Genomic DNA, 26,142 nt, shown 5'->3' on the forward strand with positions numbered 1-26,142 from the left:
TAAGGATAAAGTAAAAATACATATCTTTGGGTGAGGATTAAAAAAAAAATGAAGGACCCAGAGAGGAAATCTGGTCAGACGAGTGGGGGCTAGCAGAGAAAATACCATGGTGGGGGCACCAATCCAGGTAGAGCTACTCACCCCTTCAAAGGAGGGGCCTCTCTCCCTCCTCCCTGAGACAGTGCGACTGACCAGACATGGAAGAGGTACAGAAGGCAGTGCATGGGGCAGGCAATCCATACATGCTTGTTAACTACAGCAGGAGTGGGTAGTGGGAGCCACACTGGCCTAAGAACCAGAAGGCCAGGTTCTGGCTGTGTCTTTGGTGCTGAGGCATGTGAACTTGAAAGTCATTTTTCTCTTTGGTCTTCGTCCCTGAAGTCAGGGGTTTGGACAAAAGCAGGATGGCAAACGGAGCTGCCTGGAGCACTGTATTTGGAATGATTATGAGGTGGGGAGGAATTGATGATCAATTAGCAATGTCCATCTTGGGCACAGGACATGCACGCCACATATTTCCAAAGTCCAGGGATTATCTGTTAGTCCCTTCCATTCCAACTCTCCATCAGGTGGTAATAACATTCTGGGAAGAGTGTAAGACTAGCTCGGAGGTAGGGGTACCTGGAGAGACTGCCTCCGGGAAAACTGAACACAATGACGGCATGCGAACGTTTGCCTCCTGGCTGATCCTCTATCCTCTGCCCCTGGACTCCAGGATGCTAACCCCAGTGAAGGACACACTCTAACGGAATGTCAGAACCCAATGTGGCGTGTTCAGTTGCCACTTCCAACAGGATGTGCTCCATCATGCTCTCTGAATCAGATCATGATATGGGTTCCAGTTGGCACTATCTTCCCAAGGCACAATATGGTAAACTCTAACAGGAAACACCCCTGCCATAGGAGATCCCTCACAATGCAATGTGTTATAATCAGATGGTGAACTCCAGAAAGACCACCCTCCTTTACAAATAAGACAGTGTGTTCCACAGGGAGCCACTTCACAGCGTGGCATGTTCCAGCAGGACCATCTTCAGCCACCAAGAGAAGCTGCTTGGAGAGGAGAGTGCAGGAGAGGAGAGGAGGGAGTCTTGCCTCAGCTGGGGTTGCCCACAGCCATCACAGGTGTTCTCAGCAGGGCTGTGGCAGGGACAGAGGCGAAGGCTGCCCACTGAGGGAGAGTGTGGCCCTGACCCAGATTCCTGGCTCAGTAGCCACCTGGCTTTCAGCTACACCCTACAAGTGGGTCTCTTTCTCCCCAAAAGTCAGTCCCTCCTTCACTGGGGAGGGGCCACTGTCCTGGCCGGTGCCACCATCCAGATGCAGGTGTTGCTTGGGCTGTGGCAGGCTGGGGTCAGGGGTGATGAGCTGCCGCAGGCGCTGTGGAGAGAAGAAGAAACGAGGGGGAGTTGTTGGTGAGAGAGGCAAAGATGTTTCCTTGCGTCTGTATCTCCTGGGCCTACACAGAGCCAGGAACACGGGGGCAGCTCGGTACCATGTGAGCGAATAAATCAATAAATATTCTGAGACGAGGCAATAACATAGTGATTAAGAGTATGAACTGGGTTCCATCTCTGGCTCTGTTACTTGTGCCATCTTAGGCAACCCATTTAACCCCTCTCTGCCTCATCTGTAAAAATGAGAATAATAAGAGTGCACACCTCACAGAACAGTGCCTGGCACAGGATAAATCATTGATAACTATCTATTTTTGTTATTATTACTATTTTTCATAGTATTACTATTATATGCTCAATGTCTATTATTGTTTTTACTAGTAGTATTACTACATTACTATCGTTATTGGTGTTTTGGGTATCATCTTCTCCCCCTTCTTGCCTTGACTGCTGATGCGATGGCTGGACTCATGACAACCTTCTTGTGACAATGAGGCGACAAGCATAGGATGAAGACACAACATGCTCATGATGGCAGTGCAGGAATGTAGGAAGAGTTTGTTCCCTATTGGCCCCTTTAAGCAGATGAATGAAATGCCAGCAACCCCTGTCTCTGATCTTCTAGATGTGAAAGAAAAAAATAAGCCTCATGGCTTATTGCAGGTCGAGCTTTCTGCCACTTGTAGGCCACATAGATTTTGATAGACGTAATGACTTTATAGAACACTGGCTATGCACCTTTTTAGGAAGGCACGTCCCAAACTCTAAACAGGAAGGCTTTCCCACATGGCTCCCCAGACAGGGTGAAGATAAGGAAAGAAGCTGGGAAACTGTGTGTGGAATGAGCCATGGCAGCTAGTATATCAGTTTCCCAAGAGCAAGGAATCTGTGCTCTATAATTTATGTTCTTTTTTTGTGCAGTTTCCTCTTAACCCTTTGATAGTTTACCACTGGTTAATCTGCCCAGATGATCTTCTAGAGGTCAGATTCTGAAGGTCTAGGACTCTGAAACTTTTGAACGTTTCTGAAAATGAAACTATTGGACTGGTCTTCAAAGACCCTTCTCTCTCAGGTCCCCTTAGACTGAAGGGCTGCCCCACACTCAGAGCTGGCCCCACAGTCCCGTGCTTCCTGGAGTCCCACCTCGCTCTGCACCCTCTTTAATGGGTCACTTTCCCCAGCCCCTACCTTTCTGAAGGAGCCCTGGGTCTTCAGGAGGGTGATGATGATGAAGAGTGGGACACACGATATGGAGGAGAGAGCCAGGAACCAGCCAATCGAGTACCCCCAGGGAGGGTACACGTAGATGTTGTTGTATTTCAGAGGTGTGTACTTGCTCAAGGAGAAGAAGAAAGTGGCCTAGACAGATGGAGGGGCAGACACAGATGAGAAAGAGAGCTACTGAGACTCCCTCCTCACCTACTTAAATAACCAGTGACACAGGACAAGTCAAACCACTGCAGTACCTCTGTGAGGTGGAAGAGCAAAAGCCATTTGCAAACCATAGGCCCAGGCACCACTTGCATCAAGGACTGAGAAAGAACAGGAGATGGAGGAGCTCTAAGCAGACAAGGAGAGCAATAATGGAGAGTTGGACAGATAGGTGGAGGTGTTGCAGGAAAGGGGTGGAGCAGGAATTGGAATAGATGATAATGATGGTAAAGCGGACACATGGAGAGATGGCCCCAGAAAGGAAGGGCAAGGAACCAATACTTCAGAGGGAATGACCAGCCTCCCTGGACAGTCAGGGACAGAGCTCAGAACTCAGGCATCCAGTTCCTCATCTCCCCAAGTCTGCTGGAGGCAGGAGAGAATTAAGGGGTAGCTGGGTGGGCACATACCAGGCAAAGTCCAGGGGTCAGGAAGAGCCAGGAGACCTTTACCAGGGGCCATGGCCGGTAGCCAATCATGTCCTCAATATTGTCATAGAAACGGTCTGCCCCTGCCAGGCAGAGTGGAGGGAAAATGAGAATAGAAGGGTAGAAAACAGCTCATGGGTATTTGGGAAGGACTCACTTGGTTTTGTGCACTTGCCCCCACCCTGAGGGGCAAGTGGATCAGGGCATGTGAATGAGGTGGGTGCCTTCCACCCTGACACAGCACAGGGAGTTGGGGATGGAGAAGGAGCTGCTGCCAGCAAACCGGGAGGCCCTGGGGTCACCCAACCCCGTAGTGCAGTCTCCGTCCCCCTGTCCTGGGATGAAGACCCCACTGTCCTAGCCACAGAGGAGGGTGTGAGCCTGAAATGGGGCTCAACGCTGTGTAAATGTTTATCTGCAGAGCAAAGGTGAATTTGGTTTCAAGTCAAAATGGCAAAGCAGCAAGTGTGCCGCTGCTGGAGCACAGGGCCAGGTCACTGCTGGGAAGGGATGGGAAGGAGGGGACAGGAGGAGAGGGGAGGGGAGGGGAGGGCCAGGTCACAACTGGGAAGTCCGATTCTAGACTCCAGGGGAACCCTCTGCATTCTCACTGCAGCGTGGTGAGAGGGTTGATTTGTGTGCATGAAAACAGTGACTGGTTTTGTTTGGTTTTGTTTAATGTCTTCAGGTGTTCACATTTGCTCGTCCCGAGGCCACAGTACATGGCACCCCTTACCCTCTCTGCCTTGAGCCCTGTGACATTGGCACTGTGCCCACCCAACCTGGTACAGTGGAACCAGGCAGAACTGAGGAATGATGGTGGCCTCTCCACTTCCTAGCTGTGTGAGCTCGGGAAAGAGCCAAAACCTTTTGAGCCCCACTTTTCCCTGTAAAGGGCTGTTGTGTGGATTGTGAGGTGGCAAGTGCTTGTGCACAGCAGTGAATGGGCTCAGTAGCTAGAGGCTTCTCCCCCCGCTATTACCAGGCACAAGTACAGCGTGGATATGACAGCATTCAGCAGCCCGGTTAGTTATCTCTGAGTGGAGGGGCCAGGGATGTGGAAGAAGTGAGGTGAATGGACTGAGGTGAATGAAGGCACAATCCACCTCAGTGTAAGAAAGAAATGCACAACAGCCACCATGGAGAAGGGACCTCAAAACACGGGAATGGCTTTCCTGTGTTCAAGCAAAGTCTGGGTGATAAATTTGAAAGGGACTGTGGGGATCTGCAGAGGATCAGAATAAGTGGCCCTGAGGTTCCTTTTAACGACAGCTCCCACTGGGGGAGAACCTCTGGCAGCCTCTGCATCAAAACAAACTACTATCCACTGTTATTTATAATGACCCTTCCCATTCAACGAACTCAATGTGGCCATCATCCCTGCTCTACCTGTATAATTAGAAACTTATGTGTTCCCAGAGATGGATAAACTTCCCAAATAAAAAGAACCAGAAGGCAATACAAAAACATATAGAACCAGAGGCTAGCACATCCTGGGCAAGCCCCACCCTTAGCTGGGTTCCAGAGGCTCCTCTCCCCCCACCTCACTTACCATACACCCAGCTGATGCAGATTACTTCAGACATTGCGAGGAAGAGTAGGCAAATGCCGCTGGAAGCGTAATAATCAAACAGCTGGAAGAGATACATCCCACCCTGTGGAGAAGGGAGGGGATGGGGGGTTGAGGCCTCGGCCAGTGGGGGTAGGGGACACACTCTACCACACAGCAACGGGGCAAACACCCACCTGGGCCCGTGGGAAGTTATTCCTTGCATCTGAAAGGAGTCTGCCCTACCTCTGCCTGCCTTCTGACCCCTCATTTAACATTAGGACAACAACTCTAGCATCTGAGAGGACACTGGGGCCTGCGGTGGACAGGTATCGTCTCTCCCGCCCACCAGCGCTCTCCCTGCTCCAGGCCTGAAGAAGAGCCATAACTGGGCATGGGCTACACTCTCAGGAAAAGGGCACTCTCTCCTCGGGGCCCGCAGGGGGCAGAGGGTAAGCCTTCTTTAATGCCAGGAGGGCAATCTGGAGGAGAATGCAGTCACTAGAGGGGAGGGGAGCCAGGAGATAGAGAGGGACATTTCTGACCACATCATCACAGCAACTGGGTCCAACTGTACCTAAAACAAAATATCTCTACCTGATCCCCAAACTCCCCTTTCTGCTTAAGCCAGCTTGCATTTGGTTTCTGTCACTTGAAACCAAAAGAGAGCTAATGAACACAGGTGGGTTCCACTGTGTGGTCCCTACAGGCTCACTTCAAGGGTGTCAACCCCCCATTTAGCAGATGACAAAAGTGTGGCTCTAAGAAGGGTCAGCAGGGTCCCCCATGGCTCCCTCCCCACCAGAGCCCAGCCTGCAGCCAGTGCCCCCACTCACCTCAGTGACCAGGAGTAGCCCTATCAGGTAGCACATAACCGCAATGGCCAGGATGAGGAGTTCTCGCCTCCCGCTCCTCCTGAGCTGCCTGGGGAACATGTCCATGGAAGCTGTCACCAGGCACTCCACACAGACAAACTGTGGGCCGGGAGGGAAGCTGAGGTGAGAGGGGCCACCTGCTCTTGGGCACAGCCTTGCCCCAGCCTCCTCTCACCCCACTCTATCCTGCTGACTCACAGGAGTACAGGGAGGGTACAAAGGGCAGAAATGGGCCAGCTCCACCCTTAGCCACATATCCACAACAGAGGGTCCCAGCAGTGACAGTTGGAGAGGGGATATGTGTTCTGTCCCCAAGGCTACAGGAGCAGGGTATGCAGCTTGAGCAAAGCAGCTGGAAGGAGGCTGGAGGGCCATCTAGGAGGGGACAGCCACGTATGGGGCAGGTTCAGTGTGGGGGAACAAAGCAAGTGGCCCCCTCACCAAAGAGGGTCTCGAGGTCTGGGGCCACCCAACTAACCCTAAGGACAAGCCCTGGACAGTGGAAAGGGTCTTGGACTGTCAGGTCGGGAGAAAAGGAATTTGAAGGAAGGAAAAGCCAGGAAATGCAGAAGCTGAAGAGACGGTCAGCAAGGCAGGGCGAGGCAGGGCTGGGTTGGGGTGACGAACCTGGCTGTCCAGCCCTAGGAAGATGAGCATGATGAAGAAGAGGCAGGACCACAGCTGGGATAAGGGCATCATAGTCACAGCCTTGGGGAAGGCGATGAAGGCCAGCCCAGGACCTGCCAGGACACAGCACAGTCAGGACAACCCCGGGCTCTCACTGTCCTCAGGGAAGGGCCCTCTCTGGAGGCACCGTGTGTGCATGTGTGTGTAATGGGGGTAGTTCAAGAGGGCAGGGTGGTTCCACTCATTATTCTATTCTTCCCAGGTTCTGGGGAGCATGCTGTCTACCCATCCACCCAGGTCCCCATCCGTGCATGCAACTGTGGGTCCATCTACCCATCCCACCCCTCTCCCCTTCCTCCCATGGTTGTGCAGGCCCTGCTCTGTGCCTAGCACTGCCTCAGATGCTACAAGGGTCATAGGGCCCCTGCTTTTCTGTAGAAGGATCTGTGTTCTCTGACCCTCCTTCCCTTCAGGTTCCAGACAGAAAAGTGGCACCTACCTGACTCAGCCACTTCAGAGATGGGCACTGCCTGCTCTTGGGACATGAAGCCCAGGATGGAGAAGACCACAAACCCGGCCACAAAGCTGGTGGCACTGTTCAGGAAGCAGAGGGCAATGCAGTCCCTGCCGGCAGGGTGAATGCAGATAAAACAGGAAGAAGAAGGAAGAAAGAAATCCACCATGAGAGGAGAGATCAGGAGACAGTAAGAGTGTAAAGAGGAGAGAGAAAAAGAAGAGTGAATGGAAATAAAAATGGGAAGATAAAGAGAAAGATGGGGTTTCAGAAGGTGAGGGGAGGAAAGAGAGAAAGAAAAGGGAGGAAGAAAGAAATTCAGTTTGGGAAATGAGCCCATAATGTCAGTTTCCCACACCCTATAGCTCCCCGATAATAAAGAAGAAAGGCTGGGCCTTCCGCCAGTACCCGCCTCCTCAGACAAGGCCAGTCAGGGGGTCCCTGCAAGGTCCCTACCTGTAGCAGTTGTTGTGGAACTTGTTGTAGCTGCCCAGGGCTGTCAGGCACCCCTGAGAGATAGCGAAGGAGAAGAAGATCTGGGTGCCTGCGTCCATCCACACCTACAGGACACCCCAAGAGAGCGGTAAGGGAGAGCAGAGGGAGCCCCGCAGGGTCTGGAGTTGGGGCTACCAGAAGCCCAGACCCTTCACCCCACAGAACTCACTGGCCCAGTCAGTGTTCCCTGAGAGTGACTTACATCCCTGCTCTCCAGTAACATGCCCCCTCTCACAAGCAGGGCCCACTGTTAACCTGGTTCTATGGGCCCTGAGTAAACACCAAATAAGAGCGTGTTACTGAATTTCTTAGGTGGAATGTGTCACCCCTGGTCTTACTCCAGAAAAGGCGGGGCCCTCTGCAGGGGAGCTGAGAGGCCTTTGTATTTCCACCCATTCTCCAGCAGAGTGCGCCTTAGCAGCCCTGCTGGGGCGTAGGGGCCGTGCCACTAAAATGTAAAGAAAAAAACACCAAGACTCCTGGTGAGGGGGTGGGTAGTGGACACCAAGAATGTGCTCAGACAAGTCCCAGAGCAGGAAACATAAGGTCAATAAATATGTGGGAAAATGTCCAACCTCATAGTAGTGAAAAATAAAATTAAACCAACAATATGATATTATTTTGACATGTCAAATTATCAAAGATTGGAATAAATTATAATTGAATCTCTCATGGGCATTGCAGAAAGAAGGGTACCCTCAAACACTGGCAGTGAAAGTCTACCTTCTTCTAAAGCCAGTACAGTTCAAGAACCTTAAAATGTGCACACTCTTTGAGACTTAGTAATTTCACGTCTAACTACCGTCAGGAAATAATGATCAGAGACGTGATCAAAGATTTAAACACGGGTGTTGTTTTAAACACGGGTGTTGTTGCGGCTGTATATACAATTATAAAAATGCCTGACCTACGTGTCCAAGCACGGGGGAGAGGTGAGTAAGTGGCGGTACCTGCTGCAGGCGTGAGCGCTCAGAGGCACGGAGCCCACCGCACCCCTACACCGGCAGCACCGCAATCCCTGGCACTTAATGGGGCCTCAGGACATTTTGGTTGAATGAATGAATGAACAGATGCTGAACAAGGGAAATATTATGCAAGTGTTAAAAATGACATTTACAAATACATTTAATAACATGGGAAATGCTTACAATATAATTTAAGTGAAAAAACATGTATCTCTATATATAATTATCTGGACTATCTTATCACACACACACACACCATGTGGGTAGTATATTTCCTTCCAAAAAGTTTTGGAAGGAAATATACTAAAATGCTAACAGAGGTTGCAGCTGAGTGGTGGGTGGGTTTACAAGAGATTTTCAGTTCCTTTTTCATAATTTTCTTCCATATTAATTTTTCTCCAGTGGACATCTATTGTCTTTAAACCAAAAGGAAGTAACCAAAGATTTTCAAAAGTACAGACCTGGTTTGGGGTGAGGGATATTTGGGGCAATGTTCCCAAGCACAGTTCCTACCTGGGGGTCCTTCAGACGAGACAGATCTGGCTTCAAGTAATAGATGATGCCCTCGTACGCTCCAGGAAGCGTGATGCCTCGAATCAATAGGATGATCAGCATCAGGTAGGGAAATGTGGCTGTGAAATAAACCACCTGGAAGGAAAGCAGGTCTGAATAACTCCTGGTGCGTCACAGAAGCCAGGAGGTGACAGGGAATCCGCAGTGGTCTCCCAGTCACCCCTCCCCAGGAGGCACGAGCCATACCTAGCTCAGTGTGCAGCACCTTCTGAGACACACTGAGAGGGGTGAACACACAAAACTTCCCACACCTTTCTTTTTACATTCCAGTGGGCCTTGGGCTCCCCCAGCAGAGTACAAGATACTCATTAGCAGGGCACAAGGGGAGAGGAAGGACAGGGAGGGGTACAAGTTTCCAGCTGTAACATTTCGAGGACTATTTTTAAATCCAGAATCTGGTCTCCCTTAACCCCTTATCCTGCCTATTCTCCCCATGTCCTCTGGGGAAAGGGGGCGGGGAGCAGATTTGTACAGTGATCTGTGAGGAAACTGAGACTGGAGTTTTCCAGGCTCAAGGTGGGGGAGCATCAATGGCCTGAGCTCTGGGATACTGGGGACACTCAGAGGGAGACCTGCTCTGTCCCTGACCACACTCAACCCCTTACTCGAGGTAGTGGCACTGTCCATGTTATTATTATTATTATTCCTATTTTTGTCATTACTATCACTATTATTATTATTATTTCCACAATCCATGGAAGCGGGCAGTTGCTGCGGTAGCAGGCTAGCCAGAGAAGTTGGTATCTGTCTGCTCTTGGCTTTGAAAAGCATGAAGCATCAGTCTCAGCTTCTGTGCCTTGGAAATAAGGCTCAAAACCGAGCTGTCTCTGTTCATACAATAAGCCCCTTTGTCCACTCTTGGCTATAACCCCTTCAGTGACTGGAAACTCACCACCTCAAAGGCAGTTCCATGTGCTAGATCAAGCTAAATATTTCTTGATGTGTTTGTTGTTAAACACAAAAAGCAAGTCATAAGAGCATCTGATCCTAATTGTGTAATACGCACATGTAACAGATACAGCTACGCATGTAGAGGAAACAAGAAGGCAACCCAGCAAAATTTTTAAGAAGGGATTAGTGGAGCCAACTTGCCACCATGCTGATGGAACTCATATGGTGCTCAGCTCCGACTGTGGTGCTCCTGTGTGTCTTATTTTGCTCTGTATATTACTTATGTAAACAGGTCTTTTAAAATCATATTGAAAAAGAAAGCCTTTCCTTGTATTTCCTTGTATTGAACTAAACTCTGCCTTCAACAACTTCCCCTATTCTCAACAGGCCTCTCCCTTAAACTACGTTTTCTTTCAGTTCTCCAGAGAGATGTTGCAGGTGTCCCCAAGGATTCTGGAGGCCACAGAGAGCTTACCAGAAGGCAGAACACCTCACCTTGCCTGTGGTCTTGACCCCCTTCCAGATGCAGAAGTAGCAGATGACCCAGGCAAGCAGGAGGCACAGGGCCAGCTCCCAGCGCAGGGCTCCCAGGTCATGGATGCCTGTGGTGATGCCCAGAACACGTCTCCTGATGGGTTGGAAAAAATAAATGACCAAGTGAAAGGCTTAAGGGGACAACTTGCCTCTATCATCAAGTCTCCTGATTCTTAGAGCTGACCCCACAGATCTCACAGTCTAGGCTTCCCCTGCCCCCACACACTCCACCTTCTCATGGCCCTGCCATGTTCACCTGTTGTCTGTGTCCCTGACTGTTGAAGGCCAAATCATGTAATACCATAGGGTCTTTGTTTTTCTAACTCACTCGGACCTTTCCGTTGGAGGGAAGGGGAGGGGGGGGGAGAGAGAGAGAGAGAGAGAGAGAGAAAGAGGAGGTAAGGAATGTGTGAATGAGTATATGGAGGGTAAATATTTATAGCTGCAGGTCAATGAGCAAGTGTATGGTTATCAAATAGCGGGCCCAGTGTGTGATAGTGTCTAAAGAGGTGTATGGGGGTGATGGAAATGCATGAGAGTGCAAGTGGACGTATGTGGGCACAGGTGAGTGTGAGGATCTAAGTGGTCATGTGGGAGGGTGAATGTGTGAATGCAGGGTTTGCCAATTTCCGAGGTGTAAATACTCCCACCTTGGCCAACATGACTGAACATGAAGTTGGGAAAGGATGTGCACAATCAGCTCTCCCAAGCTGGTCCAGACTGTTTCCAGCACACCAGGGGATATGTGTGGGTGGATGTGTAAGTCTTGGTGGGTATGTGGGGTGTAATGTGAGGGTATGGGGAGGCATGTGTGAGAATGTGAGGGTATGGGGAGGCATGTGTGAGAATGCCGGCTGACATGGATAAATGTGTGAGTCTGGGTGCACACAGGGGGATTTAGGAGTTGTAGTTGGACACCTGTGGGTAGATGTGAGCATTCCCACATCTCTCATTGATGTGTGGGATGGGGTTAAGTGCTGAAAACATGCACAGAAAGCCTTAAACTTGCACCCAAAATCCCAGGCCTCAGACATCCAAACTTCCTCTGCTTGAGGTCCCCTGCCCTCTGTCAACCAGGCCAACACCTACTCCCAGAATTCCATGACAGGTGAGGTGAAGTTCTCAGAGGGTGTCACTGTGTTGGCTCCCGAGCGGTTCAGAAAGTCCATGCAATGCTCTGTTGGGGACAAGGTGAGGAATGAATTAGCTAGGGACCAGATGAGGAAAGATGCCCTCACACCCTAGTACCCCTGACCCTGTGGCCTTTCAGCCTGGTGGTCCCCATCATTCCAGGTCCCCAGGGCTTCTTTTGAAGCCCCCACCCCAGAAGTATCAGGAGTTGGCTGCTCAGGTGGTTCATGGGATCAGTCCCCCTCCCCATATGCCTGCCACTGCTGGTTCCACCCTGCCAACCTCTGACACTATCCAGTCACCACAGTCCAGGCCCCTAGGGACAGCCCACATCCCGGAGGCTGAAACAATGAATACCTGTGTTCCAGGTATTGGTACACGTCGTCCAGGGCAGTTCAGAGGTAAAGGAGCTGAACAGGTAGAAAAGGGCCCAGGCGAGGATGATGATGTAGTAGACGTTCAAATAGGACTCAATGACCACAGACGCCAAACCAATGCCTTCCGAGGTGGGGTGGGGGAGGGGCCGAAAAACCAAGAGAACCCAAGAGATCAATGTCAGCCCAAAAAAGTTACCTAGAAGTTGCCAGTTGGGTTAGGGTCCTGGGTGCTACACAAGGAGAACCACTGGCTGGTTTACTGCCCTGAGAAGCCAGTTGCAGCCTATTTTTCTGAGTAAGAAAAGCAGATTCCAGAACAATATCCTATGCATCCTCCCATTTTTGTAATCTGTATTTGAATGCATATCTTTTTTTTTATGAGAAAATTCTGGAAGGACCATCATCCAATAGTTAACCAGTGGTTCTCTAGACCAGCAATTTTCAACCTTTTTTTATCTCACGGCACACATGAACTAATTACTAAAATTCTGCGGCACACCAAAAATATATATTTTTTGCCAATCTGACAAAAATAGGTATAAATTGTATTCATTCACGCTGGACAGCCGTGTTGGCTGCGTCATTTCTTATTTGACAGAGTAGTGAAAAGACGTCCGTGCCGCTGACTACATAAGCAGGTACTGCGGTGCGCTGGTTGAAAATCGCTGCTCTAGGTGATAGGATTTGAGTTCACTGTTTTAAGGTTTTTTTGCCTATCTGCATTGTCTAGTTTTTCTGTTACAATTATGCATTACCTGTAAAATTTTTTAAAAGGCAGGAAGAACACAGTAGCAAATCGGGAAAATTTGGTAAGAATCAGTCTGAAAATAAGAGACAAAACCAGAAGAAAACGGCAAGGAACAGAGCTGTGACGGCTGTGGAGACCGCTGAAGCCTGCTCAGCCTCAAGGTCGTGCCCACCTCCACCACCGTTGCCCCGCCCCACCCCACCCCACCCCTCCAGTGTGGGCGGAGCTTAAAGGATGCTCTTTAACACCGCACAGCAGTGGGGGCTTCGGGCGCAGCCTGTCTCCCAGGACGACCAGTCTGGGTTGGGAGGGGGCAAGGGCCGGCGCAGTCCCCCACCCACCCCGCCTGCGTCCTGTGAGAGCGGGGTCTTCGCCACAGCAAAGTTAAAAGTATCAAGTCACCAAGGCCGCGAGTCAGGAGGCGTGAAAGCTGCGCGAGGGCCCCGCCCTGGAGAGGACCCGGTTCGTCCTGCCTTCGGTGCGGGAGAAAGTCCCGCTCCAGAACTAAGGAATGAAGAAGCGGGGGTGGGGAACTACAGACAGCCCTAGAGCGGGCGGAACAATCGGTGCTGACTGTCAACAACGCCCCCCACCTCCACCCCGTGCCAGACGAGCCGGCCCGGCTTGTCTGTTCCCATTGGCCTGGCAAATCTGGCAAATTGCACCCGAGGCAGGAAGGGTTCCTGCGGGGGGGGGGGGGGGGGGCCGGGGGGGGGGCGGCAGGGAAGGTCTCTGCGAGGGGTCCGCGCCATTGGGGTGGGGCGGACAGGGACCCAGGGCAGCCTTGGGTTGGGCGTCCAGAGGGCAAGACTCCGATGGAGACGGGGTCTCTGGGGGCAGCTGGCAGCCACCGAGCGAAGTATTTAGAGCTCACAGACCCACACACTAAACAAGCGGCCACTGTGTGGCAGGAACGCGCTGTGCTCCCACTGCCCGCTGGTCCCAGCGGCCCCATCCACACACTAGGAGGCCTGGTGCCCGGCTGGAAAGGGGCACGGCCCATTTCTGAGGTTGGGGATGAGGTCGGGGAAGAAGCTTGAGCCTGTGTGTAAGTTGAAGGAGGAGGTGGGTGTGGGTGCCCTGCCCGGTGTGCACAGGCTCCCTGGGAGGGTGGACGTGGGTTGGAGGCAGTTAGGCAGGCGGAGGGCAGGTATAGGAAGCAGCCTGGACCATCCAACCCACATAGGTGCACACAACTTGAATGAGCGACTCCCTGAGACCCTACACCATGGGGTCTCTATAACTGAGAAAATAAGGAGGGAGCAGCAGTGCCTTCCTGAACATCCTTCCAATGCTGGGTTCGCACCCCTGTCCCTGGTGCCCCCTTGAAGTTAGTACCTGCGTTCCCAAGAGGCCAGTCCTGCTTGTGCCTCCATGAGCTGCCTCCGCCCTGTGGGAATTAGGCTACTGCCTGGGGCCAGAACTCCAGAGCGGAATCCAGGCTGGCCAAGGTCCACCTCGCCCCTGCAGGAGCCCCATGGAGTCCCCAAGAGGAACCAGCTTTGCCCCACTCCACACCCCTAATCAGCGGAGCAGGGTCTCCCACTACACCCACTTCTGTCCAGCCTCCTAAGCTGGTCAGCATCCCTAGGTAGCCTGGTCCCTGGGGCTCCCTCAGGGGCTGACGTGAGGAAAAGAGTCCTTTCTCCATTTCAAATATTCAAGGAAACTCAGGGACAAGGAGACCCCTGGGGTTTCTTTCCCACTGGCCCCCAGGGGGCTGGCCTAATCCACTCTAGAGGGGGTGGTGGACAAACACTCCGGGCTGCTCACATTAGTGCCAACAGATGCACAGAGAGGATGACAGAAGCTGTCCCTAACAAAGGAAAGAGCATGAACCTTCAGCTCAGATAGACCTGGGTTGGAATCCTTAGCGAATGAGCTTATTTTTCTCACCTACAAAATGAGGTGACTCGAGTTATTACTGGAGTGTTAGAATAGGAACTGTACGGGAAGTGCTGGCATGAGCCCTGACACATGGCAGGGCTTGACAGATATTAGCCATCATCATCATCACTAGTATTATACACTTTGGAGGCATGTCTGGGACCACACCATGTACACAGGAAGATGTTTATCATGAAGCTGCCGAAGATGAAGCTTCAGTCCTGATTTTTCAGTTGTGACTCTGCATTGACTTTCTTGAGGAGTGCCTTCCTCCTCGGGATTTATAAGCTTTGGGCCCCACAAAGCCTGAATAGGCTTCCTGTGTCCCCCACAACACTCAGCACAGGATGAGAGTGGAGGAATGACAGGGTAGTGAGCAATAGGAAGGGAGAGTCAACAGAGAGATGGAGGCAGGTGAGGGAAAGCACTCACCCTGGAGAAGGGGGCAGATCTTCTTCCATGCCGTGACACTCCCTTGGCTGGTGTACTGGCCCAATGCCACCTCCAAGAAGAACACCGGGATGCCACAGGTGAAGAAGAAGATGAAGTAGGGGATGAAGAAGGCTCCTATAGAGGGAGAGGCAGGTGCTGAGCCTTTCAGCCTTAGGTCTCTTCCAGAGACCTGTGTTCCAACCCCAGCATCCTTCATGTCCCTCCTCACCCCTCCCAGGGACATGGGTCGACTTCCTCCTGTCTGTGCCCAGGGACCAGCAGAAATTTTCCAGTCTGAACCTTACTCAGGACAGGAGAGGTCTCTGAAAGGAAATTTCAGTGGGAATCCTAATATATGCACTATTTATTTGCTCAATGTGCTTCACAGATCTAGTCAATTTATTATTTTTGGAACAAAAACATGTGTTCTATATAATTTGATATGCTTATTAAATTATCAAGTTTGTTACATTTTAGAGAAAAACAAACAAACAGCCCTGGCTGGTGTGGCTCAGTTGCTTGGAGCATCACCCCCTACACCAAAAGGTTGGGGGTTCGATTCCCAGTCAGGGCACATGCCTAGGTTGAAGGCTCGATCCCTAGTCGGGCTGTGTATGGGAGGCAATCAATTGATGTTTCTGTCTCACAGCAGGGCTTCTCTCTCCCTCCCTCTCTCTCTAAAATCAATAACCATATTTTTTTAATTTAAAAAAACACCACCACCTTGGAAAAATTACTTTCCCTCTAATAATTTTCAGAGGGATTTTTTCCCTTCTCCTGGTTCTGATCTGACCTGGGCTCTCAGCAGAGAAGGCCATTCCTCTGCTCAGCCCAACTCTCGGGAACTGGGCTGTAAGCCAGCCAGGGATCAGGCACTGACCTACAGGCCCTGGCAGGAGGCCGGGCCTGAAAGACATCCAGCAAGTTACATATGAGTGGATTTGAAGGCAGCCCTAAAGCCCACAGTACCCTTCAGTCACAAAAACTCATGCCTCGCCTCTGAAGTGTGCCGGGGTGGATGGCTATCGTTTATCTCCCAGTGATAACACGGAACACTTTCTTGGTGCTTACTGCCGTGACAGACCCTCACCTGCACCCTTGTGCACTTGTCCAATTTGCTCCTTAGTATGAATTTCCAGTAGAGGAATTGGTGGGTCAGAGGGAATACGCTTTTTTGGGGGGAGGGGCTTTTTTGTGGTAAATTATACCTAACATGAATTTTACCGCTTTAATCAATTCTAAGTGTACACTTGACTGACATTAAGTACCCTCACACTGTTGTGCAACTGTCACCACCACCATCCCAACCTGAAACTCGGTCCCCATCAAACACCAGCTCCCCTTCCTCCTCTCCCAGCCCCTGCTAACCCCCATTCTTTCTCTCTGAATCTGCCTGTTCTAGGCTCCTCATGTAAAATGGACCACACGGGACTTATCCTTTTAGTCACTTAGCATGATGTCTTCAAGATTCAACCATGCTGTAGCATGTGTCAGAATGTCCTTCCTCCTTAAGGCTGAATAACATGCTCATTACAAACAGACCACATTTTGTTTGTCCATCCATCCACACACAGACATTGGGTTCTTTCTACATTTCAGGTATGAACATTTTTCTTGAGGTCTGTGACATGCATTTCCAAACTGCCCTCCAAAACTCAAGTACCCGAACTTCACTCCCATCAGCAGCCTGTGAGAAGCACGGAGGGTCTTCTAGGCCCTGGGGGCCATGACCAGTCAGTAACTCTCATCTGAGTTCTGAAGTCCTTTGTAACAGCACCTGCCTTTACATCAGGAGTAACACCTGAGCTTCGGTGAACACCAGGCTAGTTACCACCACCGACTCTGGCTTATGGGGCTTAGATAGTTGCAGGGGCTCAGCTTGGGGTGGTGCTCCGGAGAAGGGTCATGGCTGGAGGACTCCCAGAAGGCACTTTACAGCAAGTCTGTGGGGGCACGTGACCCACAGGCTCCTTCCCACCCACTGTGTAAAGGAAATGGCTTCAGTTCTGGCCTTGAAATGTAGACTTCAGCCCCCCAGTTGCCTGGAGCTGGAGGTGGAGTCCACCCAGGAAGAGCAGCACTGGGCCTGGGCCTGTGGGGACAGTGGGAGGAGGGCGGGTCTGAATGGGCTGTAGGGGTGTCCTCCATCCTTGGCTTTCTCCCTGGATTCCCAACACGTGATCCCTGCAAATGCCCTCCCCTCTGCGAGCTTCTCAGAACCCTTGCTTTGGAGGTGATCCTGGCTCATAGTTTCCTGGGCCCCCGCCCCAGCCACGGGCACCGGCAGTCCATGGTGCCCGCAGGGGCCTCTGCACGTAGGGTGACTGGAGGCCTGTGTGAGCTCCCCCTCCCTCTGCACTCAGGTATGCCTCATTATCTCTGCCACGCACTCACTGGCAGTCAGGAAATTCAGAAACTCATAAAGCTCTCTTTTGGATTGAATAATTTCTTGAGGATGATCTAGTTTGATGACCAATTATTATACCAATGAATTTATTATTTTTATCCCTTTTGAAAGATTTTTCTCTACAGAACTATGTATTGACTAATAATTAATTACCAGTTAATTCATTATTAATTAGTAATCCATTAGGAACCAATTTTAACTAATATTAATAATCATTAGTTATTAATTAATTATTATTTATTAATATATTAGTCAAAACTATATTTAACTGCCAACCAGGGCTTATGGTCAGCTTCAAGTCAACCATATTACCACAGTGAGTACAATTTTAGCCTAAAGCAAAAAATAGACATTCGGGTCAGTCTGTGAAGTCATGTTCCCTCTAGACAAAGAAATTAATTCCTGGACCTTCAATGCTATCTTCCTAGAGCCCCAAAGACCAGTGGCCCTGATAGGAACCCCTGACTCACTCAGCCCCTCTTGCTCCAGATGAAGGACACATGATGGGGGCAAGTAGTGACGTTGGGACAGAGCTAAGGGAGAGCACAGGTGACAGAGGTGAACCCAGACCCTGCACAGGAAATGTGGCCTGGTCCTGCCATTTCGCAGATGACTTAGGCTCAGCCCAGTGTCACTGCACTGTCATAGGTCCTTATCTCTGCACCCTGCCCATGACTAGTACAGAGGTCATGGCCACAGCTGCAGCCACCAGGCAGGACAGAGGCAGGGTGGGCACTGGAACCTGGCCACATCCCCTTCTTTTAAGATGACAAGGTGAGGCACACGCAGTGATCTGGCTGCTAGGGCCTACAGCGACCACCCAGCTCCGTGGTTCTGGCCGAGTCGCTGAACTCCTTAACCCCCTCCCTGAACTCCCTGTGTCCTCTTCTATGAAATGAGGGCTTGGTCTAGATCATCTTTAGCTCTAGCTCTAACATCTTATGTGTCCATGAAACTGTGGCCTGGGACAAGGAAGTAGGTCACCACCCCACCCCTTCTTTCTGCCTCCCCTCATCTCTGGCCCAGCCTTAGCCCCCACTCCCCGCCTTGGCTCTGAAAGTAGCCCTGACCTGCCCAGCAAATCCCATTTCTATTTCTCTGGAGTCATTGCTCCAAGTAGTTTGTAATAATAACTATAAGTTTTAAAACACAGAGCAAGATACATGATAGATACTCAGTAAAATTTTGTCAAATTAAATATAAGTAGTGTTTAAAAGGATTTTCTAAACAATGGTTATCTTTAAATGGGAATGTTTCTTTGTTTTTCCTTCAGAACCTTTCTAATATTCACTATAAACATATACTATTTCCACAAGAAGAATGCTGTTATTTCAAAAAGCAAAAATGGATCTGGCCAGTCACAAATAACTTCAGAGAACTATGAAACATCCCAAATAGGTAGACCCACAGCCACAGAAGGTAGATGAGCAGTTGGCGAGGGCTGGTGAAGAGAAGGGGTGGGGAGCAACTGTTAACAGGCCCTAAAATCGATGGTGGTGATGGTTGCACAATTCTGTGAGTACACTAAAGCCCATGTCATTGTACACTTAGAAAAATCATTCCAGCCCCTCCCTACCCTGTCCCTGCTCATTCTTACTACCAGTGATGAAAAATAATGAAATTATGTTTCTTTAATTAAAAAATCATAGACAGACAAGATAATATCTTTTCTTTAATCGAAATTCCTCAGTGATTCCAACTCACTCAGCAGAGCCTGCAAGACCTGAGCCGCTGTTCCCTCTGTTTGGAATGTCTCTCACCTGGAATCCATCCCCAAGAGGGCTCCATTACCTCCCTCGAATGTCACCTCCTCACTGAAACCAAACTGGTACTTTATTTTACATTTGAAACCCCTCCCCCCAGCCCCTTGACCCAGCATTCCCTCTCCTTCTTCCCAGCTTTGCTTCTCACCCTTTCGCTCATGACCACTGGACATACCACATATTGTACTAGGTGCCTGCCATCTGCCAGCCTCCACTAGAATACGAAACAAAGAATATGTTCTGTCCTGCATCTGGAACAGTGGCTGGCACATGTTAGGCCCACAGTGATGTTAGCTGAATAAATGAATGAATCCTGTCAAGAGCTGACATTTATACAGAGGAATGAAGGAACTTATTCAAAACTCAGATTCCTGGGTCCTGCTGTTGCCTCCTTTCATCTTTACGGTAGCCCTGTGGGGTGTCACTGGCATGTCACAGAGGGAGACACTGAGGCCAGTGGTGGAGCTAGAACTCGAACTCAAGTCCTCCAACTCCATTCAAGACTCCTTGCACTTTACCACACTGCCCAGGCAGGAGGCACCCAGGTAGCACTGCCTGGCTCTCAGGGCAGAGCTCTCCCCACCACGCCTACCTCAAAATGAACTCACCACCTCCATTTTTGTAGCAGAGATAGGGAAACCTCCAGACATTGCCCAGCCCAATGATCTCCCCGGCCACTGACAGCACAAACTCCATCTTGTTGGTCCATTGGCCCCGATCCTTCACCTGGTCCTCCCCTTCCTGGTCCAACTCCTCTCCCTCCTCGGGAACCCAGGAGACCACAGGAGGCCCATCCTCGTGGACTGCTACTTTTCTGTCCATAGCCACGGAACGTATTCAAGGCCGCTGAGCTGGGCGGGGCCAGGACGGTGAGAGGCACAGCCTGGTAGGAGGGGAAGGAATGATCTGTGCAACCCCAACACACTCCCGCCACCCCTGCTCTCTCCATCCTAATCTTTGCTTTAATGTTGGAATATTGCTTTAATATTGATTTTCTTCCAAAGCTGTCACTGATATTTACACCTAAAGTTACACTCTGTTCTCATACTCTGAGAACAAATAGGGACCAAATCTTCACTTGTCCATTTTGCAGATGGGAAAATCTAGGCTTGACAGGTGAAGTGACTTGCCTAAAACCATTTAGGACTATATTAAAACCCAGGTTTGGAACCTTTTATTCCAAGTCTGTTTTGATCTTTGCAGCCAGCCGCCTGTCTGCACTAGCTCCTCAGCCTCCAGCCTCCAGCCTCCAGGCCGGAAGGGATCAAAGGCTGCCAGGGATGACAGGAGGTCAAAGGGCAGGTATTGCCAAGGCGACTGAATGGTCGGCCCCGGCCCGCTGTGTGCTCATCCCTGTGCCAGGGTGATCGACCAAGGCAGGGTAAACATGGGAGCCAGCTAGCTGGAGATGCTGATTGGGAGGGAAGGGGAAGGTGGGGCCTCTACACAAGGCCAGATGAGGACTAGGGCTGGTGCCAGGGCCGACTGTAGACCTTCAAGGGTGAGCGGGTTCTCTTTTTCTCAGCTGTACCTCTGTCAGATGAGGGATGGGGTCCTGGTGGTAGAAGGGGGTCCCAGAACAATTCTCCCTTGGGTGGTGGTCTTCTCCAGATCAGAGTGGTCCCCTCAAGGGAGACCCAGAAGTGGCTGCTCATCATGCTGGTCACTGCCCTTCACTACTCCCCGCCCTCGTAAAGAGCCCAAAATTCCCTGGGCTTCCAGGAAAATGACGTGGACCGCTCCCAGTTTTACCCTGCCCACTCATAGTCTGTTTGTCAACTGCCATGAGACAATGGCTGCACCCTGGTGCCGTATCTAAACATCCCTGTTTGCCTTCCCCTCTCTCCCCTGCACCCCACAATCTCCTTGAAGCTATCTCTGCCTCTGTTTCCAGGGAGCTGCCAGGAGGAGATGCCCAGGCTGCAGAGGCGAGCACCCACCCATCCACTGTCCCTTGCCTCTGAAGGAAGGGCACTGGGGCATCAAGGGCCTGGGGGCTGCCAAGTGCTCCATGCTCCTCCAAGGCTCTAGAGAAACACAAAGGATCCTTTTTCCTAAAAGAAGAGTCTGTGTTTATTTGTTAGTCCTTTTAACCCAGGCAACAGCCCAAGCCCAGTTGGTTAAAAAGGTGTGGCAGGAGCCATTTGAGGTTATGGAAATTTTTGAAGGTGACTTGAAGGGTGCAGGTTATCCCAGGAATGGGAAAGCATGTCAGGGTGAAATTCCGGCATTGGCACCTACTCAGAGGCTGCTATTGCAAGCTCAGTTCAGGAGGGAAGATGAGGGGAGAGGCACCCAGTGGAAACCAGAGGCCCTCAGCCTCTGATATAAGGAGCAGGAGTGGAATAGGGAATGGAGCGAGCTGCAGGTTCAGAGTAAGCAGCAGACCTCAGGGGGCCTTGAGAACCAGAACCTCAGGTTAAAAGAACAGGGTAGTTTGGCCCCAGGGAAAAGTTGGTGATACCTGAACCAATGTGGATGCTGCTACAGAATTGGGGCTGGGGCACCCTGAGGAATGGCCTCCGAATCTTTATTAAATGAATGAATGAATGAATGAATGAATGAATGAACGAACGAACGAACTAAAACACATTGATGAAAAAAGCACCAGACAGAAACCCAAGCCCAGACCTAGCTAATAATTGTAACCAAAGTTAACATTTGAGTAAGCACTGTCCTAAAAACATACACATCTCTATATACATTATTAAATTTCACCTTCATATAAATCTTTGAAGTAGGTATTACTATTAACTCCACTTTATACATGAGGAAATGCTGAGAGAAATTAAAAACAAGACCTGACACCAGGCAGATGCTCAGTAAAGTTTTTTTTGAATGGTTTGAATAAACTTGCCAATACAGTAGGTATGGAGCTGAGACTCTACCTTGCTGTGTGACCTTAGGCAACTCACACTTCCTCCCTAGGCTTTAGGCCTCCCTGGAGGAGAGAATGACCCTGCTCAACAGAGGTGTTGGGAGGTCAAGGGACAAGAATAAGATCCACAAAAGATGAGGAGAGATGATTGCCTTCCCTTGCCAAGCCATAGGGTGGCTCAGCTCAGGGTGAGTCTAAGCACAAGAGTCCCCAAGGGGACGGTCAGAAGACAAGCCTTACTGTTCCCAGACCAGGGGCAGCTACTTCAGGGCCAAGCTGTCCTCAGCAGTTGGAGGAGGGGAAAAAGTAAATGAAGGAGAAAACAGAGGAGAGTGTGGGATTGGGCAGCAAATCTCAGAACCCAGTTTGGGCACAGGATTTGAGCTGTCTCACAGAGAGAGCGTAGAGAAAGAGAACATGATGAACTGACACTAATGTGACATTTAAAAAAAAAAAAAAAGGGTTATTGAGCCGTGGCCAGGTGGTTCAAATGGTTGGAGCATCGTCCTGTATACCAAAAGGCTGTGGGTTCCATTCCCCATCAGGGCACATACCTAGGTTGCTGGTTCAATCCCGGTTGGGGCGTGTACTGGAGGCAACGGATCGATGTTTTTCCCTCAACGTCAATGTTTCTCTCTCCGTTCCTCTCTCTCTGAAATCAATAAACATATCCTTGGGTGAGGATCTTTTTAAAAAATGTTGTTGGGAGGATCATTACTTATGGGTAAAAATGAAAAACCAGACTGAGAGAATGAAAACAAGGGCTTCTAAAAAGAAAAGGTGTTGCCGGGGTGAGGGGGGTATAAGGGGACTAAATGGTAGTAAAAACAAAAAAAGAAAGAAAGAAAATGTGGCCCAGAGCCATGGTAAGTCTGGGGGAAACAGGCTTGAATTACAGCAGGCGGGATTCAAGTTAGACTCAGGGAAGAAATGTCCAGGAAGATGTTAGGCATAAAAACAAACTGTACCAAGGTCTCCTTTTGGGGTTACTTTTAAAAGCCAAAAGGACAGCACACCTGGCTCTCTGGCCATCCTCACCCTGCCCCCACTGTGCGCTTCTACTTCAGCCCATTTGCTAGGAATGACCAACAGTGTTATCCACAGTCAAGATGAATTCCAGAGATCTCCCCCTTCCCAATGCTCCACCCCAGCTCTGACCCTCACCCGCCCCTGGCATCCCCTCCCCAGGCTGCCCACCTGCTCAGCTAAGCTGGGGCCAGGGCCGGGGGCATGCAGTGGGCCTCACCATACCTCAGCACCCTCCAGAAGTGAAGACACCAACAGCCACACAGGGCTGAATGCTGCCCATCGGGGAAATATTCAAAAGGCTAGCAAGTCCCAAATTAACTGTTTGTAGGAGGCAGGCACGTGGACAGAGCCTGGCTAGGGTCTGGCAGAGGAGCAGGCAAGTGTGGAAACACTACGCCCCATGAACTGCTGGGACCCCAGCTCAGCCCCATCACATCCCAGGCCAGCACGGGACACCCCAGGTCCTGTTTCAGCCCACACCCACATACCAGCTCCCATTTCCGTACACACACTGGTGCCATTCCCGTCACGTCCCTTTGCACACACATACCTGTGTGCATGGCACCAAAACCTGGCTCCCTTCTAGTCCTTCACACCCTGGGGGCTGCTTAACTTGGCTGGTGGCCACCTGCACCTTCTGTCAGCCTCTCACTACCCCCTTCAGGCGCCAGCATGCCCATGCCTCCCCTGAGCCAAGCAGCTCCCTTCTTCCACTCTGCTGGCAGGGGAAGGGCAGGAGCCCCTCACTTTGATCGCTGATTGCGGGCCATGGGCCTTCAGGAATGGCTGAGGTTTCTACCACCTGCTCTCCCTCCCACATTGCTGGGCACTGTCTGCTTCCTTCTCCCTCTCAGTCAGGTGATCACCCCCTCTTTCACCCACTTCCTGTGGCCATCCCCTCATCTACCGATTTTTCTCTCACCAGGCTTGTCCCCAAGCAACTCAGATGCTGTGGGGGAGAGAGGGAGCGGGGACACCCCTTGTGCTGAGATCCCCAGGCAGTAGACTGTGCTGTGGCACCCGTGCCTTGCACCACAGACACACACACTGTCACAATCTTGCCTCTCAGGCCTCAGACTCCAGCAGCCTGTCTGAGGACCCTCTCCGAGCCTGTGGAGGCGGGCCCAGCCCTCCACCTCCTGCTCACCTCAGCCCCGGTGTCGGTTCCTGTGGTCAGCTCAGCTCCATGCCTCAGGTCCCTAGGAGAGCCCCAGGGAAGCCACCACAGGAATACTGGAGAGACAGGACCTGAAAGGGAAGCTGTCCTCCACCTTCACTCCTTCTCCCATCCACCCAGTTCAGAATCCCACCTGAGCCATGTCCTGGGGCTCCCAGACAGAAGACAACTGGGGTGTGTGTGTGTGTGTGTGTGTGTGTGTGTGTGTGTGTGTGAGAGAGAGTGTGAGTGTGAGTGTATTGGAAAGTGAAGGGGCAGAGAAATACCACAAACAACAAGAGGGAGTGAGGCCAAAAGTTTGTGAACCAGAATTACAACATCTAACCTCATAAGTCAAGCCCTCTGTCCTGAGGCTCCCACCCCCACTCACGCTCCCTATAGCCCCTGCTGCTCTCCTCGTGGCACTGTCCCAAAAGGACCCCTCCCAGCCGGACTCATCTCCCTTCCCTTTGTTCCTTGCCCTCTCCCACTACCCCCTTCTCACCTTGCCCCTCCTGGTACCGGTACCAGCTGCTTCTGTGGGGTAAGGAGAGGGGAACGTACAGGCAGGGGACAGCCCTCTCTCACCAGAGCAGAAGGATGGAGCCACCAACTCCCAGGCTGGAAACTGAGAACCACAGAAGGGGAGTTGGCCTCAGTGACAGAGCACAGGAGGAGGGTGAATCACATGCTGGACTTTTCCACCAAGTACCTGCCCTCTGTGGTTTCAAGGCAGGCTCTGGACCTTCACAACAACCACCCTTTTCCTTGGGATTTTCCTAGAGAAAGTGCTCAGACCACACCTCAAGGAACCCGAGGGACACAGGTTTGCAGTGAGACCTGAGTTTGGACCCTTCCTCTTGTCATTTACCTGTCGTGCCAGCTAGGCAAGGGTCTGAGCCTCTGTTTATCAGTTCTGTAAAAGGTAGGTAACAATATCCACTTTGCAGAATTGCTGTGAGGGCTGAAACAATAGGGTAAACTGCTGAGGATAATTCAGAGGTGCTCAAGGGGAGTTGTAGGTGTTCGTTGTTTCCTCTGAAAGCTGGGGCTGGCGTGGTAGACTATGTGGTCCCAGGCAGTGTAATAATGCTCCAGGCACCTCTCAGCACTAAGGTTCACAGCTGAGACTTGTCCGGTTGCTTGGCAGCCGTCAGTGGTGAACTATATGGAATAGTGTGTGCCCTGCGCTGTGTGCCCAGTGAGCTTCTCCAGAACAGGGTCCTGTCGCTGCTCCGGAGCACACTTCCCCAGTGCTGGAGACAGGGCTGTACCAGGCCCATTGAGTCAGAACAGCCAGTGTCTCGTTTAAGGCAACGAAGATGCTTCTTCAGCTCTAGATGCTTCTTCAGCTCTAGATGGTGTGGAGGAGGGGAAGTTGTGGGGAGAAAGGGAAATTTCCCTTTGCATGAGCTTCCCCTTTGCATTTAAGAACTGCCCAGCAGGGCTGGGCTTGAAGTGAGAATCTCTGTCTGTAATTTTCCATCAAGCACCCCCTCACTGCATCTCAGGCCCCTCTCAGCACCTCCTGTGGGTTTCCCCATCAAGGGAAACCCAGAGTGAGTCTCAGTTCTCACCTTCTCCTCTGTGAAAGCACAGGTAGGCTGGGGCAGCTCAGGCAGAGTAGCTGGAACTCACACCGCAGCCACCCCCATGCTCACCTGGGGTGGTGCGGCCTGCGCTGCTGCATCTGCCCTGTCCCCACATGTCAGGCCACCATGTGTCACCCCTGTAGCTTCCTGCAGAGGAAGTCCATCAAAGTCCATGCAGCTATTCCAGAACAAAGTACCCACTCAGCCTCTCCATGAAGGGAAGAGAGAACAAAGAGAATCAGACTAGGCACAGGTTGAATTTCTGGCTCATTCATTCATTCACAAATTTTATTTCATGCCTACGATGTGTCACGCTTTCTGGGAGGACCTGGGGATATGCTGGGCCCAGCAGTCTCGTCATCTCTCCTTCACCATGTGGGAGAGCAGCTGCCTTGTTTGACTGGGCCTCCCTTTAACTTGAGCCCGCACATACTCATGCCCACCCTAAGCCCTGCCACTGCCA

At 51.0% G+C, this 26,142-nt stretch overlaps 1 protein-coding gene across 7 annotated transcripts; it reads right to left on the minus strand.

The window, feature by feature from the left end:
• Positions 1 to 24,718, minus strand: SLC6A12 (solute carrier family 6 member 12). Of its 7 annotated transcripts, none has more exons than XM_045198417.3 (16): positions 24,593 to 24,718; positions 22,457 to 22,554; positions 19,633 to 19,907; positions 14,855 to 14,989; positions 11,768 to 11,908; positions 11,369 to 11,456; positions 10,241 to 10,373; positions 8,795 to 8,929; positions 7,278 to 7,381; positions 6,807 to 6,931; positions 6,308 to 6,420; positions 5,642 to 5,779; positions 4,809 to 4,911; positions 3,239 to 3,339; positions 2,586 to 2,756; positions 1 to 1,380 (listed from the first exon to the last, which is right to left on the minus strand). In XM_045198417.3, exons 3-16 carry the CDS (start codon positions 19,844 to 19,846, stop codon positions 1,237 to 1,239), a joined length of 1,845 nt encoding a protein of 614 aa, XP_045054352.2. In that variant the 5' UTR covers positions 19,847 to 19,907; positions 22,457 to 22,554; positions 24,593 to 24,718; the 3' UTR covers positions 1 to 1,236. The 7 variants fall into 7 exon arrangements, with proteins under 7 accessions (XP_045054352.2, XP_045054397.2, XP_024412511.2 ...); XM_045198462.2 differs by lacking the exon at positions 24,593 to 24,718 and adding an exon at positions 24,079 to 24,235 and having other exon boundaries at positions 7,278 to 7,330; XM_024556743.3 differs by lacking the exon at positions 24,593 to 24,718 and adding an exon at positions 24,079 to 24,235.
• Between the last annotated feature and the right edge of the window lie 1,424 nt (positions 24,719 to 26,142).

The sequence above is a fragment of the Desmodus rotundus genome, chromosome 3, assembly GCF_022682495.2.
Source record: "Desmodus rotundus isolate HL8 chromosome 3, HLdesRot8A.1, whole genome shotgun sequence".
In the NCBI taxonomy this organism is placed as follows: Eukaryota; Metazoa; Chordata; class Mammalia; order Chiroptera; family Phyllostomidae; genus Desmodus; species Desmodus rotundus.

What these genes read in the sequence shown, in the direction of transcription:
- SLC6A12 (XM_045198417.3), bottom strand. Translation starts at nt 19,846, where the DNA reads ATGGACAGAAAAGTAGCAGTCCACGAGGATGGGCCTCCTGTGGTCTCC. An exon ending in TACCAATACCTGGAACACAG is followed by an intron (nt 11,457 to 11,767) that starts GTATTCATTGTT and finishes TGTCCCCAACAG; the next exon opens with AGCATTGCATGGACTTTCTG. An exon ending in CTGCATCAGCTGGGTGTATG is followed by an intron (nt 3,340 to 4,808) that starts GTAAGTGAGGTG and finishes TCTGCCTGGCAG; the next exon opens with GGGCAGACCGTTTCTATGAC.